This window comes from Pyrus communis, chromosome 4 (assembly GCF_041283825.1).
Source record: "Pyrus communis isolate YQ-2024b chromosome 4, ASM4128382v1, whole genome shotgun sequence".
Classification (NCBI taxonomy): domain Eukaryota; kingdom Viridiplantae; phylum Streptophyta; class Magnoliopsida; order Rosales; family Rosaceae; genus Pyrus; species Pyrus communis.
Window position 1 is genome coordinate 18,177,017 of NC_142568.1, and position 21,675 is coordinate 18,198,691.

Below are 21,675 nucleotides of genomic sequence, written 5' to 3' on the forward strand. Positions count from 1 at the left end.
TAATGAAAGTGGTTTAAAAACTTTGAGTTTTAACGATAAATACAAAATAAAAGGTAAAATAAATAGTACCAGAATTGATTTTTTTAGTATAAAAAAGTGGATTTTCGTTAAAATAAACAATACCGGAAGTTTTTCGTTAAAATCCCCTAATTTTTTTAGTGTATCCAAAGACCATCACATAATATTAATTTTCAACGCATGACAAATGTTTCGAGTACACATAATTTCTCATATCCCACATCAATAAGCTACCTAAAATTAGTATAGACCAGATAGGAAAGTTGGCAAAACTGAAGTTAAAAAAAATATAAAAATAAAAATAAAGAGGGTCATCTTGGAGTTGATTGAGAATCGAACTTAAGTTAACATGTGGACGTTATCAACCCACCTAGTTATTCTTAATCTGTTTATGTTAAAAGGATGCACACAAAATTAACATTCTTTAATTTATATTAGAGGTAGACATGCAAAATTGACATTCTCTAATATAAATAAGATCTCGTATTATGAGTTTTCTTTTCTTTGCTGGACTATGATTGAACACACAACACATCCATCTTTCTTTGATTTGTAAAAGTTTAGGAGGAGATTGGTTTCTCTCACTGCTAATGTCAGGACACACCCACAATCTCGAGCATGAATAATTTACGTTTGGTACCTAACTACCGGTTGTCACCGGTAAGGATTTGTATAGGAATTTACAAATAGCAAACCAACAAGGACTGCTGACAGTGGAACTCGAACTTTGAGAGAATGACACACAAAACAAGAACCTTATCAATCATTTGTTACTATTGAACAAATTTCTCCTTTAGTTTTCTTCTTATTCTTTGCCTTAACGCCCATTCGGGACAAGTTGGAAGAGGAATTCCCAATTCGTACACGGACCAGACCATTGAGCCAACCCTTGTTGGCAACACATCAATCTTTCTTTCAAAGGTTTCCTTGTTAGAGTTGAATTAGACGAACCAACCACAGTCCACACCCTTCATTTCCCCTATGCATCATACTTTGACAAAACCCAAAGGTTTTTTTTTTTTTTTTCTTCTTCTTCTTTCTTTCTTTCTTTCTGTCAGATAATAAATTTTTAACTCGGTTAACAACATAAAGTGCTATAATAACAACCATCAAAATTCGATTTAACCGTTGCACAAGCTGTAGAGCAGGTTACTACGATCAGGATTTTGCTTCTTTTCTTTTCAATGTACACCAACTTTAAAGTCGGTTATGATTAATGAATAACACAACGTATACATCTTTAATTTAAAGATTAATTACCTAACCAGTCCTTGGAAATGGATTAGTTGAACTAACACCTTTCCCGCATCTGTTATATAAGAAGGCCCACATCTCATAGTCTTTAACGATGGAGATTAACTGCTTAAAAACCATAACTTTTTAATGTGTAATCCTATGAAAGTAATAATGTTTTTGAGTCCCCATATTACTGTTCTAGATACATGATGCACATAGAGAGAAATAAACACAAGAGAATATACAACTGATTACATTGTAGAATCTTTTATGCACGTGTGAGCAATTCTTTTTTATTAATTCAAGCATTTTTTTAAGGAGATTTTTTCAAAGTAAGACTCTCAATAAATTATTAACAGTTTAACGTCAATTTTTATACCAATATTATAAAAAATTATGCTAAAAAATAAGTGACATAAAACGTACAGAAAATCTCACGTCTAAAAAAGTTTTCTTAGCATTTCTCCTTTTCAAAATATCTGTAAATAGGTTGGGTATTCTTGCCAGACTAGTGGAGTCTGCACTTCTGAAGCAAAACGAAAAGATTGAAGTTTGAACGTTTTCTTCCTTTTTGCTAATTTTTAGTTTATTACTGAGTGGGTTCGGTGCGGAAGCAGTAGGGGAAGAACACGGGAAAATGTTGAATATAATATATATGCAAAGGGATCCGGATTAGGTGTGGACCTCACTTCACGTCGAACTTTAACAATCCGAACCGTCTATTTTATAGGTCTCGATTGATAGATCATCCTTGCAAAAGTTCAATTGAATCCGAAACCATTTGTCTATTTAATTATCAAGATAAAATTTCATTATTTCTTATATATCAAAGTATTCGTTAATTTCTTTGAACTCAATTAAATATCTTAAACATTTCCGATTTAGCTAATATCTTTCAAGGATGATCTATGAAGTGCAACTTAAAAAATAGATGGTTCGGATCGTTAAAGTTCAATGTGGTGTAGACCCTACAACTAATCTCATTTTTATAAAATAAAATAAAAAATGGAATCCCTTTCCTTAAAGGTTCCTATATAAGAAAAGGATTCTTGCCGGATCTTTTTCCTGAAAATCCTGTGATCGTGACCGTTCATCATATATCATGTGGTCAGATTCCCTCTATACATATGTGTTGACAATTGACAGGGACATGTATTCATTCACGCAGAGCATATGAGCACTTGTTCGATTGTCAAACGTTTGTAATTTTGTCTCCCTCCGCAATATATATGTTGACAATTGACAGGGACATATTCATTCATGTGGAGCATACTTGAACAATTGTTCGATTGTCAAACGTTTGTAATTTGGACTCTCTTCGCAATCCGAATTGACTTGTTGTCTCTAGTTTTCAATTGCTTGGCCTTTTTCAAATAGAAGTTTTAACAAAAAACTTACGTACTGTTTATTTTAACGAAAAATTATATTTTTACACTAAAAAGTTAATCTTGATACTATTCACTTTATCCTTTATTTTGTCTTTATCATTAAAACTCAAAGTTTTTAAACATTTTTCATTAGTTTTCATTTTTCAAATTGCTTTAAACACCCGTTTCCTTCATTTGGTTGTCTATTGTCAAGATGCACAATTACGCAAGAACTGATTTCCACACTCCCATTTTCTCTTTTGCACTCCACCCTTTTTCGTTGTGTTTGAATTGAATAAATCAAAAGATAATGAACGGGCAAAGAAAAGGGGATAAGTGCAAAAGTAAACGGGAGCGTGTAAGCAACTCCCATGGAATGTCATGTCTAATATGATAGCAATATGAAGAATGAAACCTTAATAAATTTCAATTTTCAAGTTTCATAGTATGAACAGTAAATTGTAAATGCTGAAGGAGGTCTTCAACTTCCAAATCATCGAAATCTAGTACAAACAATCATGGCTACGGATAATATGGTTCATCAAAAGCACCTGATACTTGTTCTGGCATAGCGAGGACTGATACTCAGAATCGACACGACTCACAAACTTTCTCTAACATTTACAGATCAGCTTCGTTCAGGTATGCGCTGTAGCATAAATATCGCGCTGAGTATGCCAATCCCCCGTGTAAAATAATACTGCTGGGAGAATGATGAGGTTGGCTGCAAATAATTCGGGGTCGATGGTCCCATGGGGCGGTCAGCTACCTTGGTGTCTTGCAGGAGGAGTTTCCTCTCTCACTTCCAAGATCAATATCTTCAATTTCACACCCCTCTAAACTAAGAGGAATGTTGTTGACACTTGGTTCGGAGCTAGCATTGCTGCATGTGGCAAGAGGAGAGTCCATCGCACCAGTTGTATTGCTTTTTGTTGGTTTAATTCTGACACTATACCCAGAGGAAGCTGGAACATTCGTCAGAACTGGCCGTAGATTGCCTGGCATGCTTCGCCTTATATCCTGTATAAAGAAAATTCCAAAATTTAAGTTAAATGCTATTTCTAAAAACGGGTTTTGCTAGTCATGTGGATAATTTATGTATCACACCAAGCATAATTTGGAATTGGATAGTATAAAGTGGAATGCAAGATCCAAATGAAGGGAAACAACGTGCACTTGAACAAGGAAAGTGATGCATACCATGTGCCTCATAGCCATATCAATGGACTTCTTTGAAAGATTTCTTCCAAAGCCTGAGCTTTCAGAGGATGAAGACTTCCCATTGGAACCGTTATCAGTATTATGATGGTCATAATGCTTAGGTGGTGCCAATTTCCGCGAGTTTACTACCCTCTCAACCATTTGTGTTCCAATAAGTACAGGGTTCACATCATCATTGTCATGAGAAGATGCTCTGCTTATGACTCGATGAGAGTTCCCATTGGTAGTGGTACTAACATTTGAAGCCCGTGCTCTAGAAGGTGAACATGATTGCTGTCTTGGTTTTCCATTAGAACCAGCCATAACAGAAGATGATTTAACACTTGGCGCTCCAGGCCTATCCCTAGAGGCTGAAGCCGGCCTTTGTGGCACTGATGTTCTTAATGTTGGGGGCGCATCATGTGAGAAACCAGGAATCTCAGAGGATTTCAAGGGCCTTGGTTTTACTGTTGGAGAACTTCCACGTGATGAAACAGGATTTTTTGAACTTGTGGGACGTAACTTTGATGCTGAAGAAGATCGACCAGGAGGGGCAGATACAGCAGATGCACTTGATGAACTTGGTCGATGGGTTGGTGTTGCTGATCTTGATGTTGACCTGGAAGCTGGTGCAGAGGGTCTGGTAGTTGGTGCAGAAGGTCTGCCAGTTGGTGTAGAAGAACGAGCTGTGGACCTAGAAGGAGTTGAAGACCTTACGGGAGGAGCCACAGGCTTTGCGGATGATAAGGTGGCTCGAGAATTTGGGGTGGAGGATCTTGAGGGCTTGGTTGTTGAAGGTAATGTGGACCGTCCAGTTGGTGTTGCAGATCTACGAGTAGCAGGTGATGAGGGCCTTCTTTTACCGGAACTGGAAGAGTTCAGTCCAGACGGCAATGTTGGCTGCTTAGATGTTATATTGTTCCTTGAAGCAGATTCTAGCTGGTTGTTTGATAGCTGAAAGTCCCAAGTTATGGGAAACATGACAAAATAAATTTGCAAATGACAACTTCATAAGTAAAACGAAATGTCTCCTAAAACAATCAATAGAACACCATTTGCAGTCGTAAGTTTGTAACTTGTAAGTAAGGAAGACTAAAAACTATGGGAAGATTCAAGTCCAACCTTACTATGACACACATACATCTCATAGAATCTACTATCAATGAGTCAAATGTACAATTGCTGCACATACATTTCGTAGAATTAATATCAATGAGTACAGATGCTGCGCATACACTTCATAAAATTAACAACAAATGAGTCAAATGTCCGAATGCTACACATACATCTCATAGAATTTAACGCTTATATGTATTTAGAACGTGTTAGCTAAAATCCTTACCCGAGATTTTGGGGCGGATGCACGGTCATTGGTAATCTCACTCTGATTCGTTGTAGTTTTCTGCACTTCCATATCCAAGGATGAAAAAAGTGGAGTAGCAGGTGGAGTAAGAAGCCTGGACACAGAAAAGATCACCGATAAATCCGATACCACAACAAATGACTCAACTTTACTACGACGCCGGAGTCCAGACCAAAGCATAGAGATTAGAGTGAGAACTAGAAGTCTACAAAATTGAACAAGGATTTCTGTCATATGAAGGCTCAACCAGTTTTTCTTGAAAACAGTCCTTAGAAGCAGAACCGCCCCTGATTTTTCAAACACCTCAGCAAAATGTTTCAGAAATCAGATCCCAGTTCATTAGTCCTAGGATAATTTAATCCCACCCAATTTAGAAACCCAACAGTTTTCTTCATCAATTCAACAAGCTACCATAACCAGAGACTTAAACTTTGATTAGTCCTACGGAAATTTAATCCCACCAAAAAATAAGCATAAAATCAAAGACTTAAGCTTTGACAATAATTTACTCACCAATCGTAATCAGATTTCTCATTCTCCGAATTTAAAAACTCATCCACCCGGATCTTCGGCTGGGGCGGCGCCACCGTCCCAACAGTCCTGGAAACCGCTGCGCCTCCGCGGTTGTCAGATTCTGCAGAAACCAAACACAACCCACCATCAAAACCAACCTCAAAACCCAAAAAAACAACAAAGACCGAAACTTGAAACCAAAAACAAGAAACCCAAATGCCGTCGTACCCGGAGGAGCAGCAGCAGCGCCAATAGGGTCGAGCTCGTCGGCGTTCTTGTTCGGAGGAAGGAGGAGAAAGCCGGCATTTTTCTCCTTGTCCTTCTCGCGCCTCCGCATCTCAAGAAACAGAGCGAGCTCTTCGTCTCTGTCGTTGACGTTCACCACCTTCCCGAAGCTCCGTTCTCGCGCCCTCGACTCCACAGTAACTTCCATGGTCGTCTCTGCAGCTTAGCAAACACAGAGGCTTCAAAAAGAGAGAGAGAGGAGCGGAGTATTTCTGTAGCTGAAATTTCGGGTGCTGAGTTTTTTTTGTAGTATTTTTCTGATTGCTTTGACAAGAAATAGAATTTCTCAGTCAGTCGCTCTCTCTCTCTCTCTCTCTCTCTTTTTGGAAGCATTCAGAAATTTGAACAAAAAAACAAGGCATTGGGAAATTAATATTTTATTTAATGTGGGTAATTTATGAAGATTAGTGCTGAATATGGGCTGAGATATGGGGATAATTACGACTGTGCCATTGGATTTGCTCTTGCGAGACGTGGCCTTCTCTTGATCATTTTCCTCATAAACGGTAGACATGTGAAGATACAAGATTCGTGATGCATGTGAATTTTATTGAAAGCTTTTTTATTTTGTTATTGTTTTAGTCTTTGGGATCCAACAGGATCGTTACCGAGGAACTTTTATTAAAACAAACACACATTTACAAAACAAACAAAGACCCAATTTATTCCTATAAACAAACAAAGAATTGGCCTAAAAACAAAGAAATCACAAAAAATGAGTCCAACAACAGTGAAGCCCAAACATAACAGAACGTCCGAGAACCATCCACTGTGCTCTCCACCACCGATCTAAGAATCAGCTAGCCATCCGATTCTCTGTCCACCGCCAATCATCACCTCCATAGACGCCACTTGCACACAGCCATCAACAAGAGATAGTTGATGAGAGAGAAAACAACCATAAAAAGAAGCTCCGGGAAATTCCCGAGCAACACCACTGAAAACGGCAGACAACAAAAAGAACGTGGTGGTGTAGGAAACACCTGAGCCGGATAAAACACCGGAACTCTACACACGAACTCAACAAAAAACATGACTGAAAATAAATGATTTTGGGGTTAGTGAAAAGCTTAGAATTCCTGTTATAAGATGCTCATAATATTTGCAAGGAGGATGATCAAGATTTGAACACGTAATTTTAAGTGTGCAAGGCTAACGTTATTAAAAACTTGAGTTACAAAATTTTTAATTTAACAATTTAGCTTGTAAGAAGTCATTGGGAGAGGATTACATGGGGTTAATTTTCACATTGTTTGTAACTATAGTCTATTAATTTGGTATATCTTATGTTCTTGATTTTTAATATTATGTATGATTAGTGATCACGTAAAATGTGTGATTAAGATTGACAATCTGACAACATAATATGTTGAGTGATAGAAAATACTATGCTATGACAGCAACCTCAACCATACCTAGGTTTTGTAGTTAAGCATAAGATAAAATCAATCATCAATTAATAGATAACCCTATGAATTTTGATGATAAACAAGTTTAATTTTATTAGAAAATATCTCCATACATCACAGTATGATTCTCTCTCCTTCAAATCTCCTCCCCTCCCTTTTAGTCTCCTCCTCTCTCACTTTCCTCTTTTTCTTTCCCTTTCTATAAAGATGTCAACACCAGATGTTAACGTGATTTAATCGTAACTGTTCAAATAGAAAATGGTAAGGACTGAGTCACTAAGGGACTAGAGTGGTCCCGGTCCCACCTTGACTACGGTGTGAGAAATTTCTTAGCAGTCCCAAGCCTGCAGTTACTGTGAGACATGAGGAATAAGATGGATTGTTCTTGTGAAGAAGTTGAGTCGGATCATGTTGTACATTTTTGGTGAGTTTGTAAATGGGGGTTTAAGATTTTAATATTATTTCTAAAACAAACTTGAATTATTTGTGTATGTTCTTTCTATATTTTTAAATTTTTTAGCGGTTACCCTACTCTTTACCTCCCACTAAGTTGTATTGCAAAGTTTTTTTTTATTCTCTCTATTAAACTGAATGGGTCTTTCAGTTTTGTAAAAATTACTTCAATTACTCACGTGATGAGTTCAAATTTTTTTCCCATACATATATGAAAGGCACTTCCTCATGTAGAACCCTGACTCTACCACAGTGAGAGGACCATAAAGAAGAGGAATTTGAAAGGAAGAGAATCCTACTCTCCGTAAAAGATTGAAACTTGCATAAAATACTTGATTACTTGCAATAAAAGTAATCTCATAATTAATAGGTAACATTTCATTTTCTAATAATAATTGAGAGAACAATATCCGTATCCCAGATTTGAAGTTAATGACGAAATCTGTGGCAATATTGTAATTAAGTGCGACGACAAACCCATTTAATTATGAGATTTAAAACGGGAGAGAAACATTCCCGTTAACAGTGGCACATGCTAGAAGCCAGGAGCCTTGACACGACACGTCGTATTAAAACGCCGAGGAATTTAATTCAAACTTCGTTGCTCAAAAGATGCTCGGATTTAAACGTGGGCTGTTGGATTCCTTTCCTCGAGATGACCTAAGCATCGGACGGATGCTGTTGGTCGGCGAATTTAAAAGGGGCGCATGGCGTGGGTCCCGCCCCGAGAATCGTGTGGTTTAAATTTTGGGTATCTTTCTCAATTCGTGGGCCCCGATTAGATTGCAGATTGCCGTGATTGGTCACTAACCTATGGCCCAAAAAAAGCCCAACCTGAAAAGGATCATTCATATGGCTCTTATTTTTGTTCAGCTAAAAAGTTCTTTAATTCTTTTCTTTATCAATAAATCTACACTTTTAGGCTTTTTTAGTTTAAGATAATTTTCACTTTGAATATGTAATTTAAGTTTTAGAAAATTTTAAACATGCATTTTGTGTACTAGTGTAATTTTGAGTTGCTAATCTCATTAGAATTGACGATGAAATATGATATAGCAGTACATACTTGTTTCATATGTTAAATTTTAAGACAAAGTCTTTCCAAATCAGTTCGAGAAAGGATTTTTAGCATTTGAACTAGATTTCCAAGGTTCATGATGAAATATTAAATATCATTTTAGGGCACGTTTTTCGAAATCAACGCACTTAAAATGTCAACAAAGTACAATATAAGTAACAAAAATGATCCTTCCATTTTCAATCCTCAAACAAAAAATCTAGGAATCGATTTTTATCAAATTTCATTTTCGCATACCAAACATAGTGTGTTTTTAAGTTTCGAGACAAAAATGAGATAAGACCAACATTTTGAGTATGGATAGGAATACATGTTTGTGTTACTTGTGGTATTTTCGGGAAAATGATCATCTCCGGATCCCTTCCACTAAATCACCTGATCCGGGCCTTGGAAATTTGATCAAACAACTAAAGTTATTATAACTTTTAAAGAGGCCTCATGTTTATAATCGTTGGATCAAATTTCAAGGATTCGGATTGATTGATTTGATGGAAGGGATCCGGAGAGGATCCCTTTCCATTTTTGGGGTCGGAAGCGAGTGAGACGTAGGGCATGTCGCATGCTTAATCCCCGATGTTTTGAGCCCCATGCAGTGGGTAGGGGCACGTGGTTGTCAGATTAAGTGTGGAATTTTTGGTGATGATCCGAGCAATCAGTGCCAAAGACACAAACAAGACAATGATCAGGTCCTATCGTCCTCAACACATATAATGCATCTCTGGCTGCAGGGAATAAGAACAATAATTGCACGGTGGTGGGCATCACCACATAATTGCAAGGGAGAAGTTAGCTACCTTTTCAATCCAATATTCTCGTCTTACTTTTTTGGTTATCTTTTTCATTATTGATGATTTACATTGATTAAAATCGTTTACTTTTTAGATCATCCTTAACAACCAAATTATGAATCATTTAATGCACAGCTAACATTGTCAAGATTTTGGTGCTTAATTGTAAAACATGATTTGTCTATGATTAGATGAATGTTAGATGACAAAAAATTTCGGATTTGGTTGATTTTGGCGAGTTGATCTTTAAAGAGTGATCATCGTGCAACATTGCGGATTAAGAAATAGAGCCAAGAATCTAGAACGACAAAGTTCAAACGAGAAGGTTGCTACCAATCCTTTAATTGCAATATCTGATATTTCTGTCCATGTTCCTGATAGGCAACTCAATCACTGTAACGCGAATGTAAACTCAAGTGCTTAAGAGCAATTATTCGCTCCTGTCGCGGTAGGTTTGTGTCAAAAACTGTCGCAGGCAATTAGATTCATGCATAAATGATGAGCTCATAAAAAATATTTTGTTTCTGTTGGGCAACTTTTTACTAACTAGAAGCAACAGTTACAGGAAGGTGAACCTCTTCTAACCAGAAAAACAAAATGATCCATTTAATTAGACTCGCTCGGACTAAACAAAATCATCCGTTTCATCCTAGGATTTTCGAAGGTTCTTTGTCGGAAGAACCGTAACGCTGTCAGTTGGTTCTTCAGGAAAAGCGTCCAGCAACTCAATTCGCCGTGGACTAACCACTGCTCCAACACCTCTCAACCCCGAAGAGGCACTGCATCCATATTAAAGCACTGAACGTGAGGAGCCTCCGGTGGAAATTGGATGAGGCTATATGGGAAGATGAAGAATGGCGATCATGAAAACGGTCACACCACAATAGCCATCACAGAGGGGAGAAGAAGTGCAGACCATTATTCCTTTCACTCCAAAGATACCAATTGATGAATAGGAACCAACAAAGGTCCCGCCCTGACAAGACATGCCGCAGCTGCTTCAATAAATCCACACCAGCACCTCAACACCTTTAGGAAGTGCATCAGTAACAGCCGTCATCTCCTACTTGCCCAAACCATACTGCATGTCAACGGTTCAGAACTCACCCCACATCTGAAGCATGAGGCTGAAAGGCATTTTTGTTTCCCCACCCAGTGCTTGGAAACAGAATGCAGGAATGCAGAAAGGCATGTCATAAACAAAATAATCAAATCCTTGTACCTTGGAACTTCCCATTTACAAGAGTATCATATGTATTGTCATCTGGTACAAGGCCCTTGTCAAGCATTTCATCATGCAACCTAAAAGCCTCTTGCAAATTACCCTCCTTGAAGTTTCCAGCAATCAAAGTATTATAAAAATGAACACTAGGAGTCATACCCCGCCTATCCATGTCTTCCAAGTTCTTGCGTGCACTCTCTAGCTGTCCTTTGTTACGAAGGGCATTTATCAAAACCGTATATGTGTTTGTATCAGGTATAATTCCCTTCTGAAGCATCTCTGAGTAGAGGTCTGTAGCAGATTGTAACTCACCTTCTCTTAGCAATCCATCGATTAATATAGTGTATGCTTTCACATCACAAGGAATACCGTCTCTAATCATCTTGTTGTGCATGTCAAGAGCTGCTTCCATGTTATTTAAATTCCGGAAGCCAGATATCATGCTACTGTAAACAACTACATTTGGAGATAAACCAACTTGAAGGAGTTCTGAGAAAAGTTCACGGGCAGTTCTCATGTCTCGTCTTTTGCAAAACCCATCAATGAGAGCAGAATATGCAGTAACATCCACTTCAATGCCCTTGTTTTTCATCTCATTCCACATTTTCAAAGCCATATCAATTTGATTGCTTTTGCAAAACCCATTAATAATGCTGGTGTAAGTGACAACATTGGGGGAGACTTCACGTTCACACATTTTGCTGTACACAGCCAGTGCAGAATTAATGTCACCCTCCTTGATATACCCATCAATAATGGTATTGTAACTAATACATCCAGGAACAAAACCCCTTGCAACAATTTTCTTTAGCATCTCACTTGCCTCAGACGTACGACCAGCTTTGCACAAGCCATCAATGACAATGTCAACTGTGAAGCCTGTGGGAGAAATCTTGGCAGCCACCATATCATCAAAGACATCAAAGGCACGCCCTACATCACTATTCTTGAAGTAGCCATTTATCAAGATAGAATAAGTCACATCATTTGGTTTCAAACCCCGTTTAAGCATCTCCACGAATACACTATGTGCATGCTCCATATTCCCTATTCTGCAATAGCCATGTATCTTGCTATTGTAGGATACAACATTAGGTACCACACCTTTAGACATCATTTTATCCCATAAACTACAAGCTTCACTTACTTTACCCTTCCCACATAGCCATGATAAGATATTATTATACGAGAAAACATTAGCAACACCACACTCAACGGCCTCATCAAAAGACTTCGAAGCATCTTCAAATGACCGATATTTCAAAAATCCTCGTATCAAATAATTTACAATGAAGACATCAGGCAAAATATCCATGTGTTTCATTTGCTTGTAAAGCTCATACGCCTTTTCCATGTTCCCATTCTTACAGCAGTATTCTATAAGAATTGCATATGTAACCCTGTTTGGAGTAAGTCCATCCTCTATAATCGTATTGAACAAAGCCAAAGCACTCTCCAAATTCCCTTGCACACAATAACCCTTCATCAAGCTTGTAGCAACAACCAAATTAATTGGGTTCCCACAACTTACCATTCCATCCTTAATCCTTGTGGCTTCAACCATATTCCTCTGCTTCACACAAGCTGCGATGACACTACTAAAAGTGACCACGGAAGGAACCCACCCCATTTCTCTCATTTCATTCAACAACTCCAGAGCCAAACATGAATTGGGTTTCTTACAAAAAGCCTCAATAGCAACACTATATGATGCTGCATCAAGTTCTACCCCTCTTGCCCTCGCCTCTCTAAAGTACTCCTCTGCCTCATCCGGCTTCCCCTGCTTCAAACAACCACGCATCATAACGTGTAGAGTGACACGATCACCTCCAATTCCTCTCAAAGCCATTTTATCATACACCTCTCGTGCTTCCCCAATCATATTTCTCCTAACCAATTCTGTTAAAAGAATATTCACATACGTAACACAAGGATACATCTCAAGCTCTAGCATTCTATTAAAGCAATCAATCGCACATTCGATTCGATTGGCTCTAACATAACTGTTCAATAAATAGCCAAAAACCTGAGATTCTAGTTCAAAATCAAACCTTTTGGCGCAGTCCACCAAGTGATCGACAAAGACTCCTGGAACGGGGCCCGAATCACCTGAAACGTACTGGTTAAGCAACATCTTGGCACGCTCCTGAGTATTCGGAGAGCCCATCAAAATGTGAAGCAACACACAGACGGCATCGACACCTCTGACAAAGCCTCGCTCCCTCTCAGCCCATTTGAAGTATTTAACTGCCGAATATGGCTTGCTTTTGTGGCTAAGAAGAGTGCTAATCACACTGGTTTGTGTTAATTCGGAGTCTTGTGAAGTTGGGGCGGCGAACTCGCCCTGATTGGGGTCTGATGCAACTGGGTTTTCGTGAAATTCGTTTTCTAAAGTGGGTTTCCCGGGAAAATCAGATTTTGGAGCGATTTTCTCTGGAAAACCTGAGCTCGGATTGGGATTCTCGGAAAATGGTGGCGATTCTGAATGGGGTTTGGAGGATAGGAATTTAGGGTTTAAGAAAGGAAGGCGACGTAGTGGAGGAAGCGGTGAGGAATTGAGGGGCTTCATTGTTTTAGGGTTTTTGCTGCATAAGAAGAAATAGCAGAAACCCTAATCGAGATTAAAGGTTTCGGCTCGGCGGCGAGAGTGATGAAGTGAGGAAGGGGACGACAACAGAAGCTGTGGCGCGAGCTTTGGCCATTTTACGATTTACCCCTTTGAGTTAAAATTCAAAAGCCAAATACATATCAAGGATTTTTTTTATTTTTTTTTATGGGCAAATCAGAAAATGGTGCTTGCTTTATAAAAAAATTACCACTTGATTATTTGTATATATGTGAATGTGTTAGGTTGGATTTTCGGATTGGGAGTTGAATACCACATGCATATGGTGGGCAAATTATGTGACATAAAAATACTACTATATTCCACGGAAAATTATTAAAACTTAGTGCTAATGGACGGAAACATTGACTTGACGAACTTATTTACTTCACATTTGCATTGCTTCTTGAATCATCTATTTTGTTTACCAAATAATTTGAGTGTTTCTTCTTATCCAGCGCCTTTAAGTTTATTTTGTAAGGAACTTGTAGCTCAAGTGGTTAAGAGTATTTAATTTAAAACTTGTTTGTTTTTTTTAAGAAGAGAAAGTCAAACCTCGAGAGTGCAGAGGCAAATGCTTTAAATCACTTCTCCTACAAGCCTGAGTAGTCTCTTTTTAAGATTAAATTTACTAATCCATATAGTTTCTTTTACCAACCGAGAAATCAGTTGAATATGATAAGCATCGAGAGTGTACTTAGTTCAAGAACTTGAATCCATGAGGCCATTTGCCCTATCTTTCGGAATATATCCCCGTACGAGTGTCTTACTCGTCACGTAATTTGGCTATGCGAAAAAGACTAGAGATTCAGTCTCGTCACATGGGGATTCATCTCCAATGAACCTAAAAGCAATAGCAAACCAGATGTACACTAATTTTTTTTAATCCGAGTACTTGATTAACTGTACTGTATTGGTATTCAATGACCATGTTCTAAAACAATTAGCAATTCACGACGGTACGAAGAACTTAAAGAGTCCTGGCCTACATCATCGATGAAGACATTTTTAATCCCAGTAGCCTACTCGACGAAAGAAAATAGGTTGCTAAGAATTTACATTTGAAATTAATAGTTCAATTTTCCTGAATGGATGGTAAATCAAAGCCTCATCAGTCATCACCATCGCTTCCACCAATCTGAGCTTCGAGAGCAATCGAGTAGTTGCTTCCATCAGGACCGAGAATCTGAAATCTGCTAAAGAACAAAGAAAATCACTCTAAAAATTTTTAATGCAGCAACCACAGACACCAATTTGGTTTTACCTCTCAAGGATAAACTTTCCTTCCTTGTACTTCTGGGATTTCTCATGTGCAGCCTCCTGAAACCGATAACCAAAATATGAGTTTCATACAGCCATCAGCGATGAAAGTACTGTAAATATCCACACAAAAAACATAGTTTTGGAGAAAATATCTTCTTACATATTTCCACCCCACATTTGAGCCACATGAAACACAAAATATGTCAGCAACGGTATGCAATCCTGTTATCATGATCCGCTCTTCTTGCTCTCCAAGTGTGACATTTACACTGCCATTGGGGAAACGAAAGGTTAATTCAGAATTCATATGTATAAGCTGCAGTTGGTGTGAGTTACGCATAAGCCGCCTTCATAGGATTCAAGTGAACGAAAATGCTTTTTTGAGACAAATACATTATGCTGTTATCGATTCATTATTCTCTTTCTTTTTCCACCCTCAAAGTTAAGCTCTCAAATTTATCAACATGAATGAATCTTCTGGCCAACGTCAAACCATGTTTGGTTTGCTGCTATAAGTCATTCTGTATCGGTGGACAAGAAAAAATACGTGCACATAGAATGAGCAAGTTTTTTGTCACAAGTGAGACCAAAATAACTTGCACACCCATGACCCTAAAAGTACATAAGCATGCATCAGCATAGCTATGGGTGAATCAATTTCAAAATTCCAACATTAAAATAGTACTGCACTTACACTTTATCGAAAAGATAAGCCTTTCCATGCCTGCAGTGAAAAGACTGGAACAAAAACAAAAGCAAATCACAGGGTTAGAATGTCACTAATCAATCCTGATATCAAACACATAACATCATAAAAGAGGGATTAATGTACATAAGCATCAAGCAAGAAGTGGGAAGATATGATTGAAAAAGACAAGCCAAGAAAAACCTTGCTGCTCTCAGATGGGTGATGAAATCAGGACAGTATAAATACAGCTTTGCCGCATAAGTTTTACACCGATGCAATATTTACAGGGATGTTCAAGCTACTTACAGTTAACCAGAATTTAAGAGTTATTATAGTGCGCAAATAAATGATTAAAGAGCTACCAAACTGCATCGCTTTTGTTTCCATATAGTTGACGTTGAAACAACAATAAGGCAAGTACCCCGGACAACATTTTGGTCTAGAATTAGAGTCTTAGAGAACAGAGACGCAAGTTCCCATCTAATCTTCCAGCCAAATTTAACTATTAAACCAGGAAAGTGTAAAGTAGATATCTTCGACCTAATCTTAGCAGGAATTAAGTACCTAATTCTTCTCCAGCAAGTAAAGCCATAATCTGTGTTTCTAGAATTGCATAATTAAATCCAATATCATCATAGAGGCTTTACAGATAAAGGTTCTAAATTTTGAGCATTTTGCCCATCCGTTCATCAAACGTGCAAGCCATTTCACAAGAAGCCAAAGCTGATTGTAATGAGCCATAAACACAATTAGGAAATGAAACCCTGCACCACGAATAAAAGAAGGAACCGAGAATCAACCCAATGTTTAAGCTTCCAATGTCAACCACTTTGAACATGAACGATCGCATTGCACTACGGTATAAAGGTACCCCAACTCCTCAATATCACAAACAAAACACTCCAAAAAAATACCTAAAACCAACAATGTACATATCACAACTCCTATATATCCAATGATTAGACCCCCACAAATTACATTCATACGCCTAATACCGATAAATCTCTCTTCGAAAATCGCCACAGATTTACATATCACAACAATGCATCCCAATTTCACAGAGTTCATGAATGTCTAGGTAGAGTGCATTATGCAAATAAACAGTAACAATCCATAACAAACAGAATCACGGAGAAGGCGATTTCGGACCTTAGAGATTACGTCGTCCACAAGACCGAGATGGGTTCTGCAGTGCTTGCAGCTATACATGTTTTCCTCAAGAGTGGTCACAAACAGCCTTCCCATTTTCTCAATACAATTCAGCTTCCTTAATTTCTTGATTTTCTTTCCTGCAAAAACACCAAGATCGGCCGCCATTTTAGAAATTCAAGCATTCCAAACGAAACCCAGAAATTATGTCGACGAAAATTTGAGAAGCATCAATGTGATTAAAACCTGAAAATTTAAGGGAAAAAAATAACGAAAAAAAGAAAGAAAAGGTGTACAATGCAGGCATGTATTTCCAATAACTGTGTGATATGAAGAACAAGAAGAAGAACAGAACGACGACGTACAAATGGGTTTTGTGTGATCTTTGCCGGTAGTTACAGAGGTAGCTGAACAGAAACGAAAGCTTTCATCGAGAATTGAGAAGACGAGAAGTGCCAGCTTTTAAACAGAGAAAGTGCTTTTCCGAGTGTAAATATACAATAAGATAATTAACTTTTTCCATTATTTCATTTTTATTTCTTTTATCCTTTTTAAGTAAAATAATTTGTCTTTAAATTATAGAAATGTAATTTTTTTTTAAAACAAAATTAAATTACAATGAATCTGATAACTTCAAGGAAAAAAATGTAGATTTTAAAGAAAAGATTAATACCAGGAAAATCTTTGTGTTGGGTGGATTTCGAAGGTCTTGTTTTGGTATGTTGGGTTGTTTATCGCTAATCTCTCATCCCTTATTAGAGTTAGCAAAATAAATGATACGTTTTTTTTTTTAACAAATGTTATTATCTATATTAAAGGAAAGAGATGTAAGTTTAACTTCACAATGATTAGCATTAGTGCTTTTCAAATTTGCTTGTATTTAAAAGTTAGTATCCTTCTGCCACTCAGTACTACGGTTTGATGATATTTCTCTTCACTTGAAAGTGAAAGGTCTTACGTTTGAATTTCACGGATGACGAATTTGATACCAAATTAGGCTGCCTATTGTGTGGCTTTGTCGATTTACTAAAAAACAAAAAAAAGTTAGTATCCTTCTTTTAATTTGATCTGTTAATCTAGAAACTGTTAATTAATAGTCTTTGCATCACTATCGGATAACGACTCGTCAAATTAAAAAGACAATGTATTTCATTATTATTCTTATACAAACAGTCTTTAACTCTAATCTAATCTAAACTGCACTAAGAGGGAAAAAGAGATTCAAACTCAAGCGTTAGGAGATCACTCCACTCGCTAACGTGACTACGTTCATATGCATCACGTTATTATTATTATTTTTCTGAAAGAAATAAGGTTTGCACATGTTTAAAACTTTTCAAAAGAAAAAATACCTCCATTTGAGGAAAAAGAAAAAAGAGGAAGAATTCTCATGGCCTATTGTATGTTAATCTAGAAACTGTTAATTAATAGTCTTTGCATCACTATTGGATAACGACTCCTCGAATTAAAAAAACAATGTATTTCATTATTATTCTTATACAAATAATCTTTAACTCTAATCTAATCTAAACTGCACTAAGAGGGAAAAAAAGATTCAAACTTAAGCGTTAGGAGATCACTCCACTCGCTAACGTGACTACGTTCATATGCATCAGGTTATTATTATTATTTTTCTGAAATAAATAAGGTTTGCACATGTTTAAAACTTTTCAAAAGAAAAAATACCTCCATTTGAGGAAAAAGAAAAAAAAGGAAGAATTCTCATGGCCTATTGTATGTTAATCTAGAAACTGTTAATTAATAGTCTTTGCATCACTATCGGATAATGACTCCTCGGATTAAAAAGACAATGTATTGCATTATTATTCTTATACAAATAATCTTTAACTCTGATCTAATCTAAACTGCACTAAAAGGGAAAATGAGATTCAAACTCAAGCGTTAGGAGATCACTCCACTAACGTGAGTACGTTCATATGCATCACGTTATTATTATTATTATTTTTCAGAAATAAATAAGGTTTGCACATGTTTAAAACTTTTCAAAAGAAAAAATACCTCTATTTGAGGAAAAAGAAAAAAGAGGAAGAATTCTCATGGTGTTGAAAATACTAGTGGGTAATGAATGCCCACAGTATTGAATACCTGCCACAACATTGAAAACATTGCCAAAGGGTTGAAAACCTTGGCAGAATATTGATATGTGGAGATTGTAATGTCAAAGATGTGTACTTGGAGTTGCTCTATAAATAGAGCACTCCGTATACTTTGAAGAGAGAGCACAGAGAGAAAAAGAGACGAGGGAAGAGAAAGAGAGGAAGAGGAGAGGAGAGAATTAATAGAGTTATCTTTGTACTCTTATTATTCCAATTATAATGAAAGCATCACTACTGCCCGAGGACGTACTCCAGTCACACTGACTGTAGAGGAACCTCGTAAATTTTGTGTCTTATTCCACTGCACACACACTGTCGATTTTACAACACGTTATCAGCACGAAAAGCTCTCATGTCAGTGGAAAGCATAACGCCATAAATCCGGTAAAGCACTATCCACCTCTCACCTCAGTCATCTAAAATCTTACAGAATAAAAGGTATGTCCATTTTTCGTCTCTCCCACTGCGCCAGAAGCGCCCCACCGAATTCCGGTGAAAAAATTGAAATTTACGACCTGAAGTCGTCACGAGATGAGAAAACTCGTACTTGACAACTGGTTTCCAGAGATCCAGAAGAATCTCATCAGACTTGGAAACCCAAATCACGTTGTTTTCGACGGATCTTGAGAACTCCCATGAATACTTGGTTGTTTGAGATGGTGATGGCAAGAATGAATCCACACAGGCCTCCCTCTCTTGTGCCTTCGTCAACCCCACTGTCATATATGTCTCTGTAAGGAGGTTCTTGCTTAACGATGACATGTTCCCTGGGTCATGCAAGAACCACGCCAGCCTCTGGTAGCGTTTTTTGGAGTGAATTGAATTTTGAGCAACCTCCATAACTACCCAGCAGGTCCTGCGTTTCGAGATTGGCAGAGACAGAAAAGAAAAAAAAAGGGAGATGTTGACTGCAACCTAACAAAATATATATATATATATATATATATATTGGATTTGAATGGTGCAGAATGGTGCATGACACCATTTAGTCAAAATGACATAAATGGTTTCTGTTGGTGCATGGCACCATGCTACAGAAATAAGAAAAGTAAGGTTTGAATAAGTGCTGACAAAAAGAAAGAAAAATAATAAATAAAAGGAGGTATGATACTTTTTGTTATTTATGTGAATTGGTGTTGGTTTAAAACCCTTTCACAAGTTCTATTTCCTTTAAATCAATTTATTTATCATGGACGGTTTTACCGCCTACTGCTTTAAGTTTTGATTTATGTGAATGGTGCTAAATTAAAGTCATTGTCACAAGCTTTATTTACTTAAATGCAATTTATTCATTATGGCTGGAATTACCGCCTATTGCTTTAATTTATTTATTGTACTTCTTTTTGTTACGATGAGTACATACTGGACCCGAAGTTCCTTGATTAGATCAGAACCTGTAGTTTCTTGATTCTCATCAAATAAAAATGATTGGACCTGAAGTTCCATCAAACAAAAGGATCAGGACATGAAGTTCCTTGATAAGTACCTTAAGTTTGAAGTGCCGCAGTGCCTCAACTTAATTACAATAAAAGCCATAAGAATCTTAGTCTACAGACTATTAAATAAGGACCAGAAGTTCCTTATGTCCATCCTCAAAAATGGTTTAGCAGAAGCATTTATTAAGCGGATGAAATTGATTACCCGCGTTCTGCTGATGAAAATAAAATTGCCAGTTTTTACATGGGTACATGTCATTTTACATGATACATTATTGATTTGGTTGAGACCTGTAGACAACCATCAATACTTCTCAGTACAACTCGTGTTTGGGAACCAGCCAAACATTATACATTTACGAGTTTTTGGTTGTGTTATCTATGTGCCTATTGCACTGCCACAACATACTGAAATGAAGCATCATTGCGGATTAGGCATTGATGTTGGACATCATCTATCATTCAATATTTAAAACCCTTGACTGGGGATATATTTACCTCGTGGTTTGCGGACTGTCATTTTGATAAGATAATTTTCCCGCCGTTAGAAGGAGAAAATAACTTCGTTTTAGAAGAACGATGAACAAATATCATTCCAGAAGAATGATAAGAAAAAACCGTTCCAGAAGAACGAAGAGAATTTGTCTTATTTTGATTCATGAAGCAATCAATATACAAACGAAGTGAGAATAATTGAATGATGCATTTAATGATGCAACGAAAGTGATGAAATCACATATACTTGCTGCAAATGTGCCTACAAGAATTAATGTCCCTGTTGGACAAAATAATATGGCAGCAAATGATTTATCTGTTGCACGCCTGAAGTGTGGCAGACCCTCAGACTCAAAAGGTTCAGTCTTTCGAAAGAAGAAAAATATGGCACTACTGAACTATTGCATAACTGTCGCATGCCAGAAGCATGACAGTTGTTGCAAGGATACTTGTCCCGGAAAGGTCAATCCGCAGACATGAGAGTATTGATGTCTCATGCATGAAGCATGATAGACGTATAGGTTCTAATGACTCAACTCCCGAAGTGGAGATTAAAATCCAAGCTCTATAACGCTCAAAAGGAGGTTATGATCCGCATTCTCTAAATTATAACTATCCTGGAAGAGATAGTGTAATGCCCTTGAAGAGGCAATGGATATCCCAAAAGAAATGAAAAACTTTTATGCATGCGCATGCACATGAGAATGTGGGATCACAGATTGATAATAACCAATGGTAATTTTGGTTTTTACCAGTAACTACTAAATTCATCAATGAGCTGTGGTGATATTGAGTCCCGTTTTTTTTTCCATCAACAAAATTATGGGCTAAAGATGGAGAAAGGCAAATTCCATTATAATTTTGTAAGAACTTAGAAAAATAGACCTATATACTTGGATATAATACAAATAGCCAAAAGATGTTGAACCTAGAAGGTTACATATGGGCATTTGTAATACCGTGAAATACACTCATATGATAAGACACAGG

At 37.3% G+C, this 21,675-nt stretch overlaps 3 protein-coding genes across 6 annotated transcripts; all 3 read right to left on the minus strand.

Annotated features, from left to right (window-relative positions):
• Window positions 1-3,023: 3,023 nt before the first annotated feature.
• On the minus strand, window positions 3,024-6,337 carry LOC137723068 (uncharacterized). Its single transcript, XM_068462222.2, has 5 exons — window positions 5,926-6,337; window positions 5,698-5,818; window positions 5,164-5,278; window positions 3,822-4,775; window positions 3,024-3,641 (listed from the first exon to the last, which is right to left on the minus strand). Exons 1-5 carry the CDS (start codon window positions 6,128-6,130, stop codon window positions 3,387-3,389), a joined length of 1,650 nt encoding a protein of 549 aa, XP_068318323.1. The 5' UTR covers window positions 6,131-6,337; the 3' UTR covers window positions 3,024-3,386.
• A 3,889-nt stretch (window positions 6,338-10,226) lies between these two features.
• LOC137722959 (uncharacterized) lies at window positions 10,227-13,646 on the minus strand. Its single transcript, XM_068462094.2, has one exon. It carries the CDS (start codon window positions 13,499-13,501, stop codon window positions 10,919-10,921), a length of 2,583 nt encoding a protein of 860 aa, XP_068318195.1. The 5' UTR covers window positions 13,502-13,646; the 3' UTR covers window positions 10,227-10,918.
• Window positions 13,647-14,432: 786 nt separating this feature from the next.
• Window positions 14,433-17,156, minus strand: LOC137723006 (protein yippee-like). Of its 4 annotated transcripts, none has more exons than XM_068462159.2 (6): window positions 17,003-17,156; window positions 16,638-16,777; window positions 15,495-15,538; window positions 14,961-15,069; window positions 14,802-14,857; window positions 14,433-14,730 (listed from the first exon to the last, which is right to left on the minus strand). In XM_068462159.2, exons 2-6 carry the CDS (start codon window positions 16,731-16,733, stop codon window positions 14,649-14,651), a joined length of 387 nt encoding a protein of 128 aa, XP_068318260.1. In that variant the 5' UTR covers window positions 16,734-16,777; window positions 17,003-17,156; the 3' UTR covers window positions 14,433-14,648. The 4 variants fall into 4 exon arrangements, with proteins under 4 accessions (XP_068318260.1, XP_088548851.1, XP_068318261.1 ...); XM_088692725.1 differs by having other exon boundaries at window positions 14,433-14,733; XM_068462160.2 differs by having other exon boundaries at window positions 14,433-14,755.
• Window positions 17,157-21,675: the final 4,519 nt, after the last annotated feature.